This window comes from Ranitomeya imitator, chromosome 6 (genome assembly GCF_032444005.1).
Source record: "Ranitomeya imitator isolate aRanImi1 chromosome 6, aRanImi1.pri, whole genome shotgun sequence".
Lineage (NCBI taxonomy): Eukaryota > Metazoa > Chordata > Amphibia > Anura > Dendrobatidae > Ranitomeya > Ranitomeya imitator.
Window position 1 is genome coordinate 454122231 of NC_091287.1, and position 20880 is coordinate 454143110.

General features: G+C 44.8%; 1 protein-coding gene across 2 annotated transcripts in view; it reads left to right on the forward strand.

Moving 5' to 3' along the window:
* ARFGEF1 (ARF guanine nucleotide exchange factor 1) overlaps positions 1-20880 on the forward strand; it is a 231009-nt gene that overhangs the window by 114226 nt on the left and 95903 nt on the right. For both annotated transcript variants that reach the window (XM_069731468.1, XM_069731469.1), the window contains exons 16-18: positions 16855-17060; positions 18451-18535; positions 20566-20737. In XM_069731468.1, coding sequence (XP_069587569.1) covers positions 16855-17060; positions 18451-18535; positions 20566-20737 — 463 coding nt within the window. The remainder of the gene's footprint in view (positions 1-16854; positions 17061-18450; positions 18536-20565; positions 20738-20880) is intronic.

The following is a 20880-nucleotide window of genomic DNA, read 5'->3' on the forward strand; positions in this document are numbered from 1 at the left end:
GAACTTGTTAACGATCTCAAGGCAGCTGGGACCACAGTCATCAAGAAAACCATTGGTAACACATTACGTCGTAAAGGTTTAAAATCCTTCCGTGCCCACAAGGTCCCCCTGCTCAAGAAGACACATCTGCAGGCCCATCTGAAAGTTTGCAAATTAACAATTGGATGATTCTGTGAGTGAGTGGGTGCTGTGGTTAGATGAGAAAAGAATTGAGCTCTTGGCATTAACTCAACTCGCTGTGTTTGTAGGAAGAGAAATGCTGTCCATGACCCAAAGAACACCATCCCCACTGTCAAGCATGGTGGTGGAAACATTATATTTTGGGGGTGTTTCTCTAAGGGCACAGGACTACTTCACTACATCAATGGGAGAACGGATGGAGCCATGTACCCTAAATCCCTGAGTGACAACCTCCTTCCCTTCCGCCAGCACATTAAAAATGGGTCAAGTCTCGGTCTTCCAGCAAGACAATGACCCAAAACAGACAGCCAAGTCAACAAAGAAGTGGCTCAAAAAGAAGCACATTAAGGTCATTGCGTGGCCTAGCAAGTATCCAGACCTTAATCCCATAGAAAACTTATGGAGGGAGTTGAAGCTCCGAGTTGCCTCAGCCTCAAAATCTTAATGATTTAGAGAGGAGTGGTCCAAAATTCCTCCTGACATGTGCGCAAACCTCATCATCAATTACAAAAAACATCTGACTGCTGTGCTTGCCAACAAGGGTTTTGCCACAAAGTATTAAGTCGTGTTTGCCAGAGGGATCAAATACTTATTTCTCACTGCAAAATGCAAATAATTTGATATAATTTTTTGCAATGTGATTTTCTGGATTTTATTTTTGATTTTCTATCTCTCAATGTTAAATTAACCTTCCCTTAACCCATTATCTACCAATGTCCTTTTTTTGGGACACCCAATCTTTAGCTTCTAGCAACTAAGATTTTATAATTTTTATAATTAGGTCCAATTTTTATGTGTTGTGTTTGTAAAATGAATGTTTTCAAAAGAGGAAATCATGTCATTGTCATTTTTAATTAAATATTGGGACGCCCTTTCCTGAAAAATCCGTACTTGTAAAAATTTTAATTTGGCAAGTAATGGGTTAAAACTATATATATATATATATATATATATATATATATATATATATATATATATATATATATATATATATATATATATAAATATAAAAATATATATATATATATATATAATTTTTTTTTTTTTTTAGATCTGAGCTGTAGATATAATAAAACATTACTTTTAATGCATACACTAAAAAGCCTCCTGGGTAAAAGACAAGACATGAGCGAATATCTTTGTCTCCCTCCTTATTCGGCAAGCTATAGGGCTTACCGCATCCGGCGGCGCTGCTGCATGTGTCACGGCTGTGTGACAGTCACAGCATTCAGGCTCTCCATGCATGGTTTGTGTGGGTCACTGTTATGAACAGGTAATTCAGAACCACAATGGACATTGAAGTTCAGAGCACACAAGGTGACCTGACAATTACCAAAAACAAAGGACGAGCTCTGAGACGTGGAAACTCTGCTGACCGCAATCCCTAATCCTAACACACCACACTAGAGGTAGCCGTGGATTGCGCCTAACGCTCCCTATGCAACTCTGCACAGCCTGAGAAACTAACTAGCCCTGAAGATAGAAAAATAAGCCTACCTTGCCTCAGAGAAATTCCCCAAAGGAAAAGGCAGCCCCCCACATATAATGACTGTGAGTAAGATGAAAATACAAACACAGAGATGAAATAGATTTAGCAAAGTGAGGCCCGACTTACTGAATAGACCGAGGATAGGAAAGATAGCTTTGCGGTCAACACAAAAACCTACAAACAACCACGCAGAGGGGCAAAAAGACCCTCCGCACCGACTAACGGTACGGAGGTGCTCCCTCTGCGTCTCAGAGCTTCCAGCAAGCAAGAAAAACCAATAAAGCAAGCTGGACAGAAAAAATAGCAAGCAAAAAATAACACAAGCAAAACTTAGCTTATGCAGGATAGAGAGGCCACAGGAACGATCCAGGAGGAAGCAAGACCAATACTAGAACATTGACTGGAGGCCAGGATCAAAGCACCAGGTGGAGGTAAATAGAGCAGCACCTAACGACTTAACCTCATCACCTGGGGAAGGAAACTCAGAAGCCGCAGTACCACTCTCATCCACCAAAGGAAGCTCATAGACAGAACCAGCCGAAGTACCACTCTCGACCACAGGAGGGAGCTTGGCCACAGAATTCACAACAGTACCCCCCCCTTGAGGAGGGGTCACCGAACCCTCACCAGAGCCCCCAGGCCGACCAGGATGAGCCACATGAAAGGCACGAACCAGATCGGCAGCATGGACATCAGAGGCAAAGACCCAGGAATTATCTTCCTAACCATAACCTTTCCACTTAACCAGATACTGGAGTTTCCGTCTCGAAACACGAGAATCCAAAATCTTCTCCACTATATACTCCAATTCCCCTTCATCCAAAACCGGAGCAGGAGGATCAATAGATGGAACCACAGGTGCCACGTATCTCCGCAACAATGACCTATGGAACACGTTATGGATGGAAAAAGAAGCTGGAAGAGTCAAACGAAAAGACACAGGATTAAGGACCTCAGAAATCCTATTTGGACCAATGAAACGAGGCTTAAATTTAGGAGAGGAAACCTTCATAGGAATATAACGAGATGACAACCAAACCAAATCCCCAACACGAAGTCGGGGACCCACACAGCGCCTGCGGTTAGCGAAACGTTGAGCCTTCTCCTGGGGCAAAGTCAGATTGTCCACTACATGAGTCCAAATCTGCTGCAACCTATCCACCACAGTATCCACACCAGGACAGTCCGAAGACTCAACCTGCCCTGAAGAGAAACGAGGGTGGAACCCAGAATTGCAGAAAAACGGCGAAACCAAAGTAGCCGAGCTGGCCCGATTTATTAAGGGCGAACTCAGCCAAAGGCAAAAAGGACACCCAATCATCCTGATCAGCAGAAACAAAACATCTCAGATATGTTTCCAAGGTCTGATTGGTTCGTTCAGTCTGGCCATTTGTCTGAGGATGGAAAGCCGAGGAAAAAGACAAATCAATGCCCATCCTAGCACAAAAAGCTCGCCAAAACCTCGAAACAAACTGGGAACCTCTGTCAGAAACGATGTTCTCTGGAATGCCATGTAAACGAACCACATGCTGGAAAAACAATGGCACCAAATCAGAGGAGGAAGGCAATTTAGACAAGGGCACCAAATGGACCATCTTAGAGAAGCGATCACAAACCACCCAAATGACCGTCATTTTTTGAGAGATGGGGAGATCCGAAATAAAATCCATAGAGATGTGTCCAAGGCCTCTTCGGGACCGGCAAGGGCAAAAGCAACCCACTGGCACGAGAACAGCAGGGCTTAGCCCGAGCACAAATCCCACAGGACTGCACAAAAGAACGCACATCCCGCGACAGAGACGGCCACCAAAAGGATTTAGCCACACAATCTCTAGTACCAAAGATTCCTGGATGACCAGCCAACACCGAACAATGAACCTCAGAGATAACTTTATTCGTCCACCTATCAGGGACAAACAGTTTCTCCGCTGGGCAACGGTCAGGTCTATTAGCCTGAAATTTTTGCAGCACCCGCCGCAAATCAGGGGAGATGGCAGACAAAATCACCCCCTCTTTGAGAATACCCGCCGGCTCAGACAAACCCGGAGAATCGGGCACAAAACTCCTAGACAGGGCATCCGCCTTCACATTTGTAGAGCCCGGAAGGTACGAAACCGCAAAGTCAAAACGGGAGAAAAACAGCGACCAACGAGCCTGTCTAGGATTCAACCGTTTGGCAGACTTGAGATAAGTCAAGTTTTTGTGATCAGTCAAGACCACCACGCGATGCTTAGCTCCTTCAAGCCAATGACGCCACTCCTCGAATGCCCACTTCATGGCTAGCAACTCTCGATTGCCCACATCATAATTTCGCTCAGCAGGCGAAAATTTCCTGGAAAAGAAGGCGCATGGTTTCATCACCGAGCAATCAGAACTTCTCTGCGACAAAACAGCCCCTGCTCCAATTTCGGAAGCATCAACCTCGACCTGGAACGGAAGCGAAACATGTGGTTGGCACAACACAGGGGCAGAAGAAAAACGACGCTTCAACTCCTGAAAAGCTTCCACAGCAGCAGAAGACCAATTGACCACATCAGCACCCTTCTTGGTTAAATCAGTCAACGGTTTAGCAATACTAGAAAAATTAGCGATGAAGCGATGATAAAAATTAGCAAAGCCCAGGAACTTCTGCAGACTCTTCAGAGATGTTGGCTGAGTCCAATCATAAATGGCCTGAACTTTAACAGGGTCCATCTCGATAGTAGAAGGAGAAAAAATGAACCCCAAAAATGAAATCTTCTGAACACCAAAGAGACACTTTGACCCCTTCACAAACAAAGAATTAGCACGCAGGACCTGGAACACCATTCTTGTTGTGAGTTCTGTTTTTGGGCTCTCTCTGGTGGTTACTGATGGTACTGGGTGATTTGTGTTCTGCTGTCTCTGGTGTCCACCTGTTCTATTAGGATTTGGGAGTTTCCTATTTAACCGGGCCTTCTTGTCATTTCCTGGCCGGCTATCAAGGTTATCAGAGTGTTTTGTTACCTCAGCTTCTGGCCTCAGTAATCTTCAGGACAAGCTAAGTTTTTGATTTTGTTGTTCCACGTTTGCTTTATTTTTGTCTTGTCCAGCTTGCATTGACGTGTTTCTTTGCTGCTGGTTGCTCTAGCGGGCTGTAATTGCTCCTCATGTTCCATGAGTTGGAACATGAGTTCAAGTAATTACAGGATGGTTTTTTAAAGGGTTTTTTGCTGACCGCACAGTTTACTTTTGTATCCTCTGCTATCTAGTTTTAGCGGGCCTCATTTTGCTGAATCTGTTTTCATACTGTGTATGTGCCTTCCTCTCATTTCACCGTCATTATATGTGGGGGGCTGCTATTTCTGTGGGGAGTTTCTCTGGAGGCAAGAGAGGTCTGTGTTTCTTCTAATAGGGGAAGTTAGATCTTCGGCTGGTGCGAGACGTCTAGGATCAACGTAGGCACGTTCCCCGGCTATTGTTGTTTGTGTGTTCAGGTTTAGGGTCAGCTCAGGTTCCATCACCCTAGAGCTCGTTGGTGCTTGTCCTTTTGTGATTCCCTGCCATTGGAATCATGACACATTCTGACCTGCTTCACATGAGACTCCCAATCATCCGAGAAGACCAAAATATCATCCAAGTATACAATCAGGAATTTATCCAGGTACTCTCGGAAGATGTCATGCATAAAGGACTGAAACACTGATGGAGCATTAGAAAGTCCGAATGGCATAACCAGGTACTCAAAATGGCCTTCGGGCGTATTAAATGCTGTTTTCCATTCATCGCCCCGTTTAATACGCACAAGATTATACGCACCACGAAGATCTATCTTGGTGAACCAACTAGCCCCCTTAATCCGAGCAAATAAATCAGACAGCCGCGGCAAGGGGTACTGAAATTTGACCGTAATTTTATTTAGAAGGCGGTAATCAATACAAGGTCTCAGCGAACCATCCTTCTTGGCCACAAAAAAGAACCCTGCTCCCAATGGCGACGATGATGGGCGAATATGACCCTTCTCCAAAGACTCCTTCACGTAACTCCGCATAGCGGCGTGCTCAGGTACAGATAAATTAAACAGTCGACCCTTAGGAAACTTACTACCAGGAATCATATCGATAGCACAATCACAATCCCTATGCGGAGGTAGGGCATTGGACTTGGGCTCATCTAATACATCCCGGTAATCAGACAAGAACTCTGGGACCTCAGAAGGGGTGGATGATGAGATAGACAGAGATGGAACATCACCATGTACCCCCTGACCCTTCACATTTATAGCGAGATTATCCATCAAAGAGAACAGACCTTGAATGTCCATGTCCACACCTGTGTTCTGAATCACCCTGATGTAAAGGGGAAAAGAAAGACAGCACACAGTGCAAAGAAAAAAAAATGTTCTCAGAACTTCTCTTTTCCCTCTATTGAGAAGCATTAGTACTTTGGGCCTCCAGTACTGTTATGAACAGGTAATTCAGAACCACAATGGACATTAAAGTTCAGAGCACACAGAGTGACCTGACAATTACCAAAAACAAAGGACGAGCTCTGAGACGTGGAAACTCTGCTGACCGCAATCCCTAATCCTAACACACCCCACTAGAGGTAGCCGTGGATTGCGCCTAACGCTCCCTATGCAACTCGGCACAGCCTGAGAAACTAACTAGCCCTGAAGATAGAAAAATAAGCCTACCTTGCCTCAGAGAAATTCCCCAAAGGAAAAGGCAGCCCCCCACATATAATGACTGTGAGTAAGATGAAAATACAAACACAGAGATGAAATAGATTTAGCAAAGTGAGGCCCGACTTACTGAATAGACCGAGGATAGGAAAGATAGCTTTGCGGTCAACACAAAAACCTACAAACAACCACGCAGAGGGGCAAAAAGACCCTCCGCACCGACTAACGGTACGGAGGTGCTCCCTCTGCGTCTCAGAGCTTCCAGCAAGCAAGAAAAACCAATAAAGCAAGCTGGACAGAAAAAATAGCAAGCAAAAAATAACACAAGCAAAACTTAGCTTATGCAGGATAGAGAGGCCACAGGAACGATCCAGGAGGAAGCAAGACCAATACTAGAACATTGACTGGAGGCCAGGATCAAAGCACCAGGTGGAGTTAAATAGAGCAGCACCTAACGACTTAACCTCATCACCTGAGGAAGGAAACTCAGAAGCCGCAGTACCACTCTCATCCACCAAAGGAAGCTCATAGACAGAACCAGCCGAAGTACCACTCTCGACCACAGGAGGGAGCTTGGCCACAGAATTCACAACAGGTCACGCAGCCGTGACACATGCAGCGGCGGCGCCAGACACCTAAATATCGGGAGCGCTCCAGGTATCCGGGTTCCCGCTGCAGCTTCTTTGGTAAGCGCTATAGCTTGCCCAATAAGGAGGGAGCCGACGATGTTCGCTCATCTCTATAACAGACACAAAAAAAACACTCCAAATCTCAATATGCCTCTGGGTATAGCCTCCTATATTCAAAAATTGGTCTACAAAAGCTAAATACCAATGAATAAAAATGGAATAGTTTCACCGTGTATTAGGGTAATTGTATCTATTTTTTTGCCAGGGTTGCCCAAAGCCAAAAAGGTTGAAAGGGTTGGGAAATATCTCTAAAGCATGAGACGTGATGTTGAGATGAAGGTGTAATGTTCCATATTTATTCAAAAAACACCAAGAAAGACAAAGTGACGCAGAGATCTGGATGACCCGGGTGCAGGGGCGCCGCTATCATGGGGCAAGTTGAGCCCTTTTCTTCAAGTGGCAGTTGTTACTGAAAGACAGGGGGTGGCAGAGCGGCGGTCAGAACACCTGGTGCCGACTCTCCATAATCCCTGACATTTGCTGTCACTAGTGCAGTGCGCGCGCCCCTGCTCACAACCCACGGTGTGCCAATATCAGCCGGTCATCCCTGCACTCGCAGAACAGCACATATTGGGACCTATGATGAGGTCACAGGAGGGGAGGAGTCACGGGTCACATGATCGGGACCTCCATGGACTACAGGACTCTGCTGTGCTGGTTGCAATGGTAAGTGTGTATGAGGTGTATGGAGCGGAGCCGTGTCTGTATGAGGTGTATGGAGCGGAGCCGTGTGTGTATGAGGTGTATGGAGTGGAGCAGTGTGTGTATGAGGTGTATGGAGAGGAGCTGAATGTGTACAAGGTGTATGGAGCGGAGCCGTATGTGTACGAGGTGTACGGAACGGAGCTGAATGTGTACGAGGTGTACGGAGCAGAGCTGTGTGTGTATGGAGTGGAGCTGAAAGTGTACGAGGTGTATAGAGTGGAGCCGTGTGTGTATGAAATGTATGGAACGGAGCTGAATGTGTATGAGGTGTACGGAGCGGAGCCGAATGTGTACGGAGCGAAGCAGTGTGTGTATGAGGTGTATGGTGCGGAGCTGAATGTGTACGAGGTGTACGGAGCAGAGCCGTGTGTGTATGAGGTGTATGGAGCGGAGCCGTGTGTGTATGAGGTGTATGGAGCGGAGCCGTGTGAGTATGAGGTGTATGGAGTGGAGCCGTGTATGTATGATGTGTATGGAGTTGAGCTGTGTATGTATGAGGTGTATGGAGCGGAGCTGCATGTGTATGAGGTGTATGGAGTGGAGCCGCGTGTGTATGAGGTGTACGGAGCGGAGCCGCGTGTGTATGAGGTGTACGGAGCGGAGCTGTGTGTGTATGAGGTGTACGGAGCGGAGCTGTGTGTGTATGAGGTGTACGTAGCGGAGCCTGGTGTGTATTTAGTGTACGGAGCGAGCTGCATGTGTATGAGGTGTATGGAGCAGAGCCGGGTGTGTGCAAGGTGTATGGAGCGAAGCCACGTGAGTACGGAGCGGAGCCACGTGATTACGGAGTGGAGCCGTGTGCAAGGTGTACGGAGCGCAGCTGCGTGTGTAGGAGTAACTATGTGTGGCCATTATACAGTATGGAGCATCATGTGTGGCCATTATACAGTATGGAGCATCATGTGTGGCCATTATACAGTATGGAGCACTGTATGGCCATTATACAGTATGAATCATCATGTGTGGTCATTATACAGTATGGAGCATCATGGGAGACCATTATACAGTATAGTGCATTATGTGTGACCATTATACAGTATGGAGCACTGTGTGGCCATTATACGGTATGGAACATCATGTGTGGCCATTATACAGTATGGAGCACTGTGGCCATTATATAGTATGGAACATCATGTGTGGCCATTATATAGTATGGAACATCATGTGTGGCCATTATATAGTATGGAACATCATGTGTGGCCATTATACAGTATGGAGCATCGTGTGAGGCCATTATACAGTATGGAACATCATGTGTGGCCATTATACAGTATGGAGCATTGTGTACCCATTATACAGTATGGAGCATTGTGTGGCCATTATACAGTATGGAGCATTGTGTGGCCATTATACAGTATGGAGCACTGTGTGGCTATTATACAGTATGGAGCATTGTGTGGCCATTATACAGTATGGAGCATCATGTGTGGCCATTATACAGTATGGAGCACTGTGTGGCCATTATACAGTATTGAACATCATGTGTGGCCATTATACAGTATGGAGCATCGTGTGAGGCCATTATACAGTATGGAACATCATGTGTGGCCATTATACAGTATGGAGCATTATGTGTACCCATTATACAGTATGGAGCATTGTGTGGCCATTATACAGTAGAGCATTGTGTGGCCATTATACAGTATGGAGCATCGTGTGAGGCCATTATACAGTATGGAGCACTGTATGGCCATTATACAGTATGAATCATCATGTGTGGTCATTATACAGTATGGAGCATCGTGTGAGGCCATTATACAGTATGGAGCATCATGTGTGGCCATTATACAGTATGGAGCATCATGTGTGGCCATTATACAGTATGGAACACTGTGTGGCCATTATACAGTATGGAGCACTGTGTGGGCATTATCATTTTGGAGCACTGCGTGGCCATTATGCAGTATGGAGCATTATGTGGCCATTATGCAGTATGGAGCATCATGTGTGGCCATTATACAGTATGGAGCATCATGTGTGGCCATTATACAGTATGGAGCATCATGTGTGGCCATTATACAGTATGGGGCATCATGTGTGGCCATTATACAGTATGGAGCATCATGTGTGGCCATTATACAGTATGGAGCATCGTGTGGCCATTATACAGTATGGAGCATCACGTGTGGCCATTATACAGTATGGAGCATCATGTGTGGCCATTATACAGTATGGGGCATCATGTGTGGCCATTATACAGTATGGAGCATCATGTGTGGCCATTATACAGTATGGAGCATCGTGTGGCCATTATACAGTATGGAGCATCACGTGTGGCCATTATACAGTATGGAGCATCATGTGTGGCCATTATACAGTATGGAGCATCATGTGTGGCCATTATACAGTATGGAGCATCACGTGTGGCCATTATACAGTATGGAGCATCACGTGTGGCCATTATACAGTATGGAGCATCATGTGTGGCCATTATACAGTATGGAGCATCACGTGTGGCCATTATACAGTATGGAGCATCACGTGTGGCCATTATACAGTATGGAGCATCACGTGTGGCCATTATACAGTATGGAGCATCACGTGTGGCCATTATACAGTATGGAGCATCACGTGTGGCCATTATACAGTATGGAGCATCACGTGTGGCCATTATACAGTATGGAGCATCACGTGTGGCCATTATACAGTATGGAGCATCACGTGTGGCCATTATACAGTATGGAGCATCACGTGTGGCCATTATACAGTATGGAGCATCACGTGTGGCCATTATACAGTATGGGGCATCACGTGTGGCCATTATACAGTATGGGGCATCACGTGTGGCCATTATACAGTATGGAGCAATATATTGGGGTCGTTATTCTGTATGGAGCAATATATGGGGCTCGTTATTCTGTATGGAGCACTGTGGTGCCCAGAATACTGTATGGAGGACTATACTGTCTGATTTATGAGCTATTGTAGAATGTACAATAGTTACCACTCATGTAATGTATGGGGGGACTGTATATGAGATGGGAGCCCTATAGTGGGGCTGTACTGTATATGTGTTTGGGGGGGCGTCGTTTTGAAGTTCGCCTCAGGCAGCAGTGTGGCTAGGTTCACCCCTGCCCGGGTGGTGCCCATGTTAAGACAAGTTATGGGAAACATGTTTCTGATATTCCAGTTGTATTTTTCTCCATTCAAGTCAATAAGGAAAAAAGCTAAAAAATCTACTATATAAAGCTGTATGTGTGTGTGTGTGTGTATGTGTGTGTGTGTGTATGTCCGGGATTGGCATCTGCACCGTCGCAGCTACAGCCACAAAATTTTGCACAGTCACACGTATGGACCCCGAGAGCGTCATAGGCTATGTTGTGAGGAGAAATTTTAACCCCGCGCGTTCCAATTCACCAAACAATTTTGCCCCTATCTACATAATGGGGGAAAAAGTGAAAGGAAAAGTGTTGGAAGCGTCGCAGCTACAGCAACAAAATTTTGCACAGTCACACGTCTGGACCCTGAGAGCGTCATAGGCTATGTTGTGAGGTGAAATTTTAACCCCGCGCATTCCAATTCACCAAACTATTTTTCCCCTATCTACATAATGGGGAAAAGTGAAAGGAAAAGTGTTGGAGGCAAATTGACAGCTGCCAGATGTGAACAAGGGGGACTTAAAGAATGAGAGCGATGGCGCCAAAGAGTATATACCGTACAGTTGCTAAGGTGGGGCCCCGACATGGGATACTCACCACACACGGGGATATGAACACACACAAAATGCGCCACACACTACCACGTGCTTGAACACATATACCACCCTCAGCACACATTTCACCACAAATACACCAACCTCGCCACATAAAAGTCGAAACACTAAAGTCGCCGCTCAAAACTCACCACGCGCAAAACTCGACACATGCAAAAAATAGGCTCACGCAAAACTCGCCACAAGTGCAAAACTCACCTCATGGAAAACTTGCCACACGCAAAACTTGCACACGCGGAAAAATTGCCACATGCACAAAATTTGCAACACATGCAAAAGTTGCCTCACACAAAACTTGCACATACTCAAAAGGCACCAGACCTAAAACTCACCACGCTCAAAACTCGCCATGCGCAAAACTTGCTGCACACAACTTGCTACACTAACCTGTCACATGCAACTCGACACACAAAAAGTTGCTACACGCATGTTGCCACACAAAACTCATCTCACAAATGTCGCTACATGCATGTCACCACACACAACTCAACACACACAACTTGACAAATGAAACTCGCCCTAAAACACACACAAGTCTGGTATTAGCCTTCAAAAATAAAAATCTGATTAATAAGCAGACAAACTACAAGAGCAACAAATGTACCATATAGGAAATACGGCAGCTGTCAGTCACATGACCTGTCTATTATGTGTATGTGTGAGCTAATATATACTGCCAGGGGGGAGGGCTTCCTGTTGGCTGGGGATTTATCAGGCTGCCAATTTATCTTACAAATACTGAGGTAAAAATACTGAGCAAATAACGTGTTAACGAGGTCTAATACAGGAGATCACACAGGTATATACTATATACAGGGGAGATGACACACAGATATATACTATATACAGGAGAGATGACACAGGTATATACTATATAAAGGAGGAGATGATATACAGGTACATACTATATACAGGAGATGACATACAGGTATATACTATATACAGGAGGAGATGACACAGGTATATACTATATACAGGAGCAGATTACCTACAGGTATATACTATATACAGGAGGAGATGACATACAGGTATATGCTATATATAGAAGATGACATACAGGTATATACTATATACAGGAGGAGATGACACACAGATATATACTATATACAGGGGAGATGACACACAGGTATATACTATATACAGGAGGAGATGACATACAGGTATATACTATATATAGAAGGAGATGATATACAGGTATATACTATATATAGGAGGAGATGACATACAGGTATATACTATATATAGGAGGAGATGACATACAGGTATATACTATATACAGGGGAGATGACACACAGCAGGTATATACTATATACAGGGGAGATGACATACAGGTATATACTATATACAGGAGATGACATACAGGTGTATACTATATATAAGGGAGATGACAAACATGTTTATACTGAGGTGAAAATGAGAGGTGTGAGGTGAAAATGAAAAGGTGTGAGTGCAAAATGAGAGGAGTGAGGGAAAATAGTGTAGTGATCGGAAAATGACAGATGTGAGGTCGAAATGACAAGTGTTAGGCGGGAATGAGAGGAGTGAGGGAGAAAATGAGAGATGCGAGGGGGAAAATTAAAGATGTGATTGGGAAAATGAGAGGCGTGATGGGAAAATAAGAGAAGTGACGTGCTATAACTAACCACAGATATTTACTATGCCCAGGCAACACCGGGCTCTTCAGCTAGTCACTTATAAATCTACAACAAGCCCTAAGTCATATTTCCATCCTACGTCCTAAAATGTGTGACCTATTCTGTCGTAAGGGAGTGAGCTTTTTAGACTTTGATTAGCGTGTATTTCCAGCACGCAATATTTTTGACACATTTGGGCTTCTAAGTAAAAAAAAAAAAAAACTTGTCATTTTTTTCTTCAGTTCTCTCATTAGCAGTGAAGCTGGTGATTTAAGCCCCACACCCAGATTAGCACAACATCACACCCAGCAGATGTTCCAAGTAATGATGGAGAAAACTACGAGCTGGAGCATATCCTCTGCTACATTTCTACAGCACTAATTTAAAACTTGCAGAAAGTCTTGCAAATTAAGAAATATGATTTTTTTTTTATTTTAAATTTGCTTTTCTTTTGCTTTTTTTTTTTTGGGGGGGGGGGTGGGGGATTGCTATGCTATATAAAAGTCTGTCAACAGGACAGGTAAAAAGCTATAAGGTAATAATGCTGTTAATAGTCAGACAATGAATGAATGACTGAATGAATGAAGCTGTGCTGTGTATGTGGGTTCATCACTCCAACGAAATAATGGACTCCAGTGCCCCTTAACTTGAAAATTGGCCTTTGATCCAACCCCCGCCTCCGATGATTAAAGAAGTTGTCCACTACTCAGGATAGGTCATCATTGACTGATCAGCCGTGGTTCTGGCACTCGGCACCCTCGACGATCAGCTGTTATTGATGCCAGCGGCGTTGGCTGTCGGCCGGAAGTACTTGTGGAGCATGGCCGCCTACTTATAGTGGACTCCGTGGGATACTACACATGCACCTCCTATTCAATTCAATAGGAGGCAGTTGTGCAGTAACAAGCCCTGCCTACTACAAATAGATTATAAAGGCACGGATGATTGACCTTGTGGAGACCAAAACATCCAACACCGCGGAGACACCATCACGTGTTTCTCAACGCAGTGATCCAGAACACTGCCCCCAAATATGCAAATGCAAGTAGAGGAGCTGCGGAGACACCATCACGTGTTTCTCAACGCAGGCAGTGAATAGCCAGGCCTTTCACCGGGAAGGAACAACCAAGGGAAGGGCAGCATCCAATAAAGGAAAACATCCAATAAAGGAAAACCACCTATGCCAAGCATGTTATCCATCCACAGACAGCTGTTTCGGGGTTTTTGCCCCTCATCAGTGTGGAGTAGGAAACTGGCTATCAGGAGCAGTGCCTAGTAGAAAGTCTATAAAGGCACGGATGATTGACCTCGTGGAGACCAAAACATCCAACACCGCGGAGACACCATCACGTGTTTCTCAACGCAGTGATCCAGAACACTGCCCCCAAATATGCAAATGCAAGTAGAGGAGCTGCGGAGACACCATCACGTGTTTCTCAACGCAGGCAGTGAATAGCCAGCCCTTTCACCGGGAAGGAACAACCAAGGGAAGGGCAGCATCCAATAAAGGAAAACATCCAATAAAGGAAAACCACCTATGCCAAGCATGGTATCCATCCACAGACAGCTGTTTCGGGGTTTTTGCCCCTCATCAGTGTGGAGTAGGAAACTGGCTATCAGGAGCAGTGCCTAGTAGAAAGTCTATAAAGGCACGGATGATTGACCTCGTGGAGACCAAAACATCCAACACCGCGGAGACACCATCACGTGTTTCTCAACGCAGTGATCCAGAACACTGCCCCCAAATATGCAAATGCAAGTAGAGGAGCTGCGGAGACACCATCACGTGTTTCTCAACGCAGGCAGTGAATAGCCAGGCCTTTCACCGGGAAGGAACAACCAAGGGAAGGGCAGCATCCAATAAAGGAAAACATCCAATAAAGGAAAACCACCTATGCCAAGCATGGTATCCATCCACAGACAGCTGTTTCGGGGTTTTTGCCCCTCATCAGTGTGGAGTAGGAAACTGGCTATCAGGAGCAGTGCCTAGTAGAAAGTCTATAAAGGCACGGATGATTGACCTCGTGGAGACCAAAACATCCAACACCGCGGAGACACCATCACGTGTTTCTCAACGCAGTGATCCAGAACACTGCCCCCAAATATGCAAATGCAAGTAGAGGAGCTGCGGAGACACCATCACGTGTTTCTCAACGCAGGCAGTGAATAGCCAGCCCTTTCACCGGGAAGGAACAACCAAGGGAAGGGCAGCATCCAATAAAGGAAAACATCCAATAAAGGAAAACCACCTATGCCAAGCATGGTATCCATCCACAGACAGCTGTTTCGGGGTTTTTGCCCCTCATCAGTGTGGAGTAGGAAACTGGCTATCAGGAGCAGTGCCTAGTAGAAAGTCTATAAAGGCACGGATGATTGACCTCGTGGAGACCAAAACATCCAACACCGCGGAGACACCATCACGTGTTTCTCAACGCAGTGATCCAGAACACTGCCCCCAAAAACAGCTGTCTGTGGATGGATACCATGCTTGGCATAGGTGGTTTTCCTTTATTGGATGTTTTCCTTTATTGGATGCTGCCCTTCCCTCGGTTGTTCCTTCCCGGTGAAAGGCCTGGCTATTCACTGCCTGCGTTGAGAAACACGTGATGGTGTCTCCGCAGCTCCTCTACTTACTACAAATAGATGGCCAAGCTCCACAAGTAAGTACTTCAGCCGGCGGCCGCCTCCGGCACCGATAACAGCTGTCTGGCGCGGGGTTGTCGAGTGATGGACCCCGGCCAATCAGATATTGATGCCCTATCCTAAGAAAAGGACATCCATGTAAAAGTAGTGGACAACTTCAAGCATATGATAAGAACTTATCACCTATTAAAGGGGTTGTCCCCGTTAAAATAAAAATGCCTATACTCTCCTCCTGTGCCGCTGCCGTTCTCGAGGTGTGAGCACTCGCATTCCAGGAGCTCACCTGAGGTTATGTGTCAGCGTTGGTGACGCTTTCCCTAGAGTGATCAAGAGGACGTGAAGCCTGCGGCGCACCGTTAACTCAGTCTTGATTACTTCTTCATCTGGAGGAGGGGACAGTGACTGCAGTGCTGATTGGGTGCAGGTCTCACGTGACATCGCAACCTCAGGTGAGCCCCGGGAACTCGAGTGCCGACACTGATGGAGCAGCATCGGCACGGGAGGTGAGTTTGATTAGTATGAAATTATCACTATAGGACAACTGTCCTTGTGTCTCCTAGTCCCGCCACACCTCCAGCACTGATTAGCTGCTCACTGTCACTATGCAATGTACACAGAAAGCTGTGGTGCAGCGGGGTTATACACAGCTCAACAACTGATCTGCTGCACACAAAATTGTGACTCCATCATAACGGCTGCACCCAGGAAACTAAGTGACACATTGCTGGAATCAGGGTCTCTGATCTTCCCTAAGGGTACTATCACATTACATAGCATAACCCGCCGATAGATTCCACCATTGCAAACCCTTCCATTTTAGTGGGTCATCCACCAATAGTCTTCTGACACCATATGTGGGGGGCTCAGTAACTGTTCATGTTCCTTACAGTGCCAGCCCAGGATTAATGAAACCTTGCAGCGTTCTTATTGAAGGTATTGATCTGATGGATGGAAGGACCTGCAGAGCGAGAGTCTCCCTCCTGGCTAATAGATTAGGGTCCATATTAAATAGGAATTCACTAAAACTAGATCAGATACTTGTGAGAATCTGCCTCTGAAGACAGTATAACTCCTTTCCTTGCAGGAACTTGTGTCTGGCTTTGGAATAGATTACCGATCTTGGACTTTGGTTTTCATTTGCTCGGTGTTTTCTGTTACAGACTCAGGTTGGAGAGTTCCTAGGAGACAATGATAAATTTAACAAAGAAGTCATGTACGCATATGTGGACCAGCATGACTTTTTGGGGAAGGACTTTGTGTCTGCCCTCAGAATGTTTCTGGAAGGATTCCGCCTTCCTGGTGAAGCCCAAAAAATTGACCGACTTATGGAGAAGTTTGCCGCTCGATACCTGGAGTGCAATCAGGGGTAAGCTACACTATTCTTTAGAGATGGCGCAAATCGATTTTACTGGGTCAGGTCAATAATCTGGGACCTATAGAGAAAAGTGAGCATGTTATGCCGCCTCAGTAGGAGAGCCTGGATCCTCCATACTGTGTGCGTTAGTGTTCTGTGGCCATGCGATAAATTCCAAGTTATGAATATTCCTTTATGGCCAAAGATGGCTGCATCTATAAAGGTACGTTCACACAGAGTAAACTTCTTGTGGAATTAATCCAATGTGCTGACATCCTTGTGTACTCCATCTTCCATTGATTTTGTTCGGAATCCTTGCTCACATTTCTACACATTCTCGACCAAATACGAATTGTTTATGTGAATGTCCCTAACGGGTTAAATAGATGTACTAATAGGTTGCTTTCTAACGATTCCTTTTGAAAGGAAGCAATTGTCTACTGAAAAGTAAAAGAAAATATATAAGGTGGGGTCTGCAGGGGCGCAGGATCAGCGGCTTGTGACAATGTGACCATTGTTTGGCTTGGTATGACCGACGTTACTGGACCACACCGCCTGGCACCATTACTGTAGGATAAAGTACATGGATGTAGTCAGTGCGGCCGCTACGAGCTGCCGTCCTCCGTAGCTCACTAATGTCACGTGTGATTTATAGCCTCTCAGTGTCATTAAACCTCAGGGCACATATCTGGCTCTATGTGATGTCTTATCAGAGCCTCTAATAATTACCGTTAGGGAGAAATATAGCCGGTGCGCAACACAAACCGCAAGGACAGCGTCCTGATTTGTCCTCAGAGCCTTCATTTCCGCACTTAAGGACACTATACACATTAGACTAATGTCGGCCAAGGCATATCCGGTTTAGGATTGCAGATCCTTTTAGATATTGATCAGATCTGTGTTATTGTAAATAGTTTATATTGACGGTACCTTGTAATCTGGCAGAGGAGGGCCGGTGGTTCCTTATTATGGGTGCCCCTGAGGGATATGTAAAGCCTAGTGGCCTTTTCATTGTTTTTATTTTTTTTTTTTTAATGTTTCTCCAATAAAATTGGCCATTTTTAGGAAATTCCTATGTATTTGCTTTTTTTATTTTTCTTCTTTGATACTTAGTATTTTTAAGTGGATCCCAATTTGATGGTGCCTGCTTTGCTAGCATGTTTGTTCTCTAAGACATAAGCCATTGCCAGAGATAATTGGCAGCGACTTTCTCTTAGAATACAGGAGCTTGACCAATTGAATGCTTTTTTGTATGGGAGAGTCAAGAGAGGATAGTAACCAGCCGATCGCTATCTAAAATGTATGGGGGGCTTTTGCCACTTATCAGTGTCTCCTTTCCTCTCCCCCCCTTTATTTTAAGTGCAGTTTTATGTTTCCAATGTCAGATCTTTGTATTCCACAGACAGACCTTATTTGCCAGCGCTGACACAGCTTACGTTCTAGCGTACTCCATCATTATGCTGACAACAGATCTTCATAGCCCTCAGGTATGTGATTTCTGTAAATTACTACATAATAGTAATGCAGATCGGTGAGTGATTACAATAGTAATATATCCCAAACATGACGCAGCTCTTGCAGAAATCAGGGGTTTTGGAGCATGAGTTACGGCATAAAAAGTAGCCGCAGTCTTAGGCTTCTTTCACACTAGCGTTAACTGCAAACCGTCACAAAAACGTCTTTTTGCCAAAAAAACGGATGCGTCAAAAAAGTGCAAAATGTTTGCAACGCATACAGCATTTCGACGGATCCGTCTATTTGGGGATGTCTGGCCAATTAGTTAAAAAAATCCTGTTTCTGAGCATGCTCAGTAGAAAAAAACGTATTGCAGCGCTGCATTGCGTCGTACGACGTGTCTCGACGCATCCGTCGCTCATAGACTTTCATTGTAGCCAAAGACGCATGCCGATGGATGCGCCGAGACACGTTTTTTTGTCGGAGCCAAAAAACGTTGCAATCTACGTTTTTCCAGACGACGTGTAGCCTAATTTCGATGCATCCGTCGAAAGACGTATACCGACGTATGCAAATCCGTCGCCAATACAAGTCTATGGGGAAAAAACGCATCCAGCAAAATATTTTGCTGGATGCGTTTTTTCTGCAAAACGACGCATTTTAACGTATTGCAGTTAACGCTAGTGTGAAAGTAACCTTAAACGAAAAAAATGAGCTGGAGTTTAGGTTGGTACGCATGCAAAATATAGGAGCGTGTTCACATTGGCCATTAAACAGACAAAACCTGAGATGGAAGCAAAATGGACTTATGCCTTGCTGTAAGTAAATAAGTAAAATGAATAGTGCATCTAAATAACACAGGGTACATAGTAAACACTGTTTTTGATGGGAAAAAAAGTGTAAAACTCATCGCACCAACGCCAAGGTGTACCCAAATCGGGATGTCCTACCCTCTAGTATCAAGAGGTCAAGTTTTAACAAATGGTACGGTTTTAGTATTCGAGGTTAGGACCATCCTGATTTGGGTGCACTTTGATTCTTTTATTCCCAGAATGTCAATTTATGCAGATAAATTGCACCTTTATTGATGAATTTTCCATGAGATTCATTGGTAAGTCCAAAGTTACAACATAGCCATTTCGTTATAGATTTCTCTACAGATCACCTATGGGTCTACAGCAAAACCTGCAAGACAGAATTAATGTAAAAAAACCACAACTGCAAACAAAAAAGTCATCAAAAATTACCTATGTAAAGACATGATTCTCCCTTCTTCTGCTGATTTATTTTATCCTAGAAGACTTTCAGTGACGTTCTCCCTGCATTCCTGCCTCCTGTGGTGACATTGCGTCCTGTGTGAACGCTGCTGCCAGTCATAGTCTAGCAGTCACATAGGAGGCAATGTGGGGTTTATACTGAGTCTTAGAGGATGGAGACTGTCTCATTCATGTACTTATTAGTTCAGGTGGTATTCTTTATAGGCCCTGTTCAACACTTTTGAGGACACATTGGATGGTTTGTCAATAATGCAAAATGTAAGCAATAGTGATGCGCGACCGTGCTCCGATAAGGTGTTATCTGAGCATGCTCTGGTGCTAACAGAGTATGTTCTGGGTTCTCGAATACTATGTTCGAGTCCCCGTGGTTGCATGTCTCACGGCTATTCGACAGCTGCAATACATGCCGGAATTGTCTAGCACAAGCAAAAGCTGTGTGTGTTGCGGCTGTCGAACAGCCGAGAGACATGCAGCCGCGGCCACTCGAACATATTATTCCAGCACGCCGAAGATACTCTAATAGCACACGAGCATGCTGAGATAACATCTTATTCAATCACATTCGCTTTTCTCTAGTAAGCAAGCTTTTGACCATCTAAAGTCTAATAATTGATCACTTTAATAATAGCTATTGCCATGAAGGGTAATGTATGGATGCATATGCACTCTCACTCTGAGAGATATGGCCCAGGGTTCCTTTCCTAAATCCTTTTAGATATTGGCTGTGTGACTTTTTTGTGCTACTTATTCTGCATTTTTACCTTATGGCCTTTATTGTAATGTAGGTGAAGAATAAAATGACAAAGGAGCAGTATATTAAAATGAACCGCGGTATTAACGACAGCAAAGACCTTCCTGAAGAGTATCTATCTGCTATCTATAACGAGATTGCAGGAAAGAAAATTTCCATGAAGGAGACAAAGGAGCTCGCAATCACAACCAAATCCTCAAAACCAAGTGAGTGAAAAGAAACGCGTCCCACATGATCTCAACACGTACAGCCATCCATGCCTTCCATGAGCCGAGATGTCCATGCAGGCAGCTCCAGGTTTACAAATGGTTGTGACTTTCATTACTGTCCCATTTTTCTGACTGAAGCT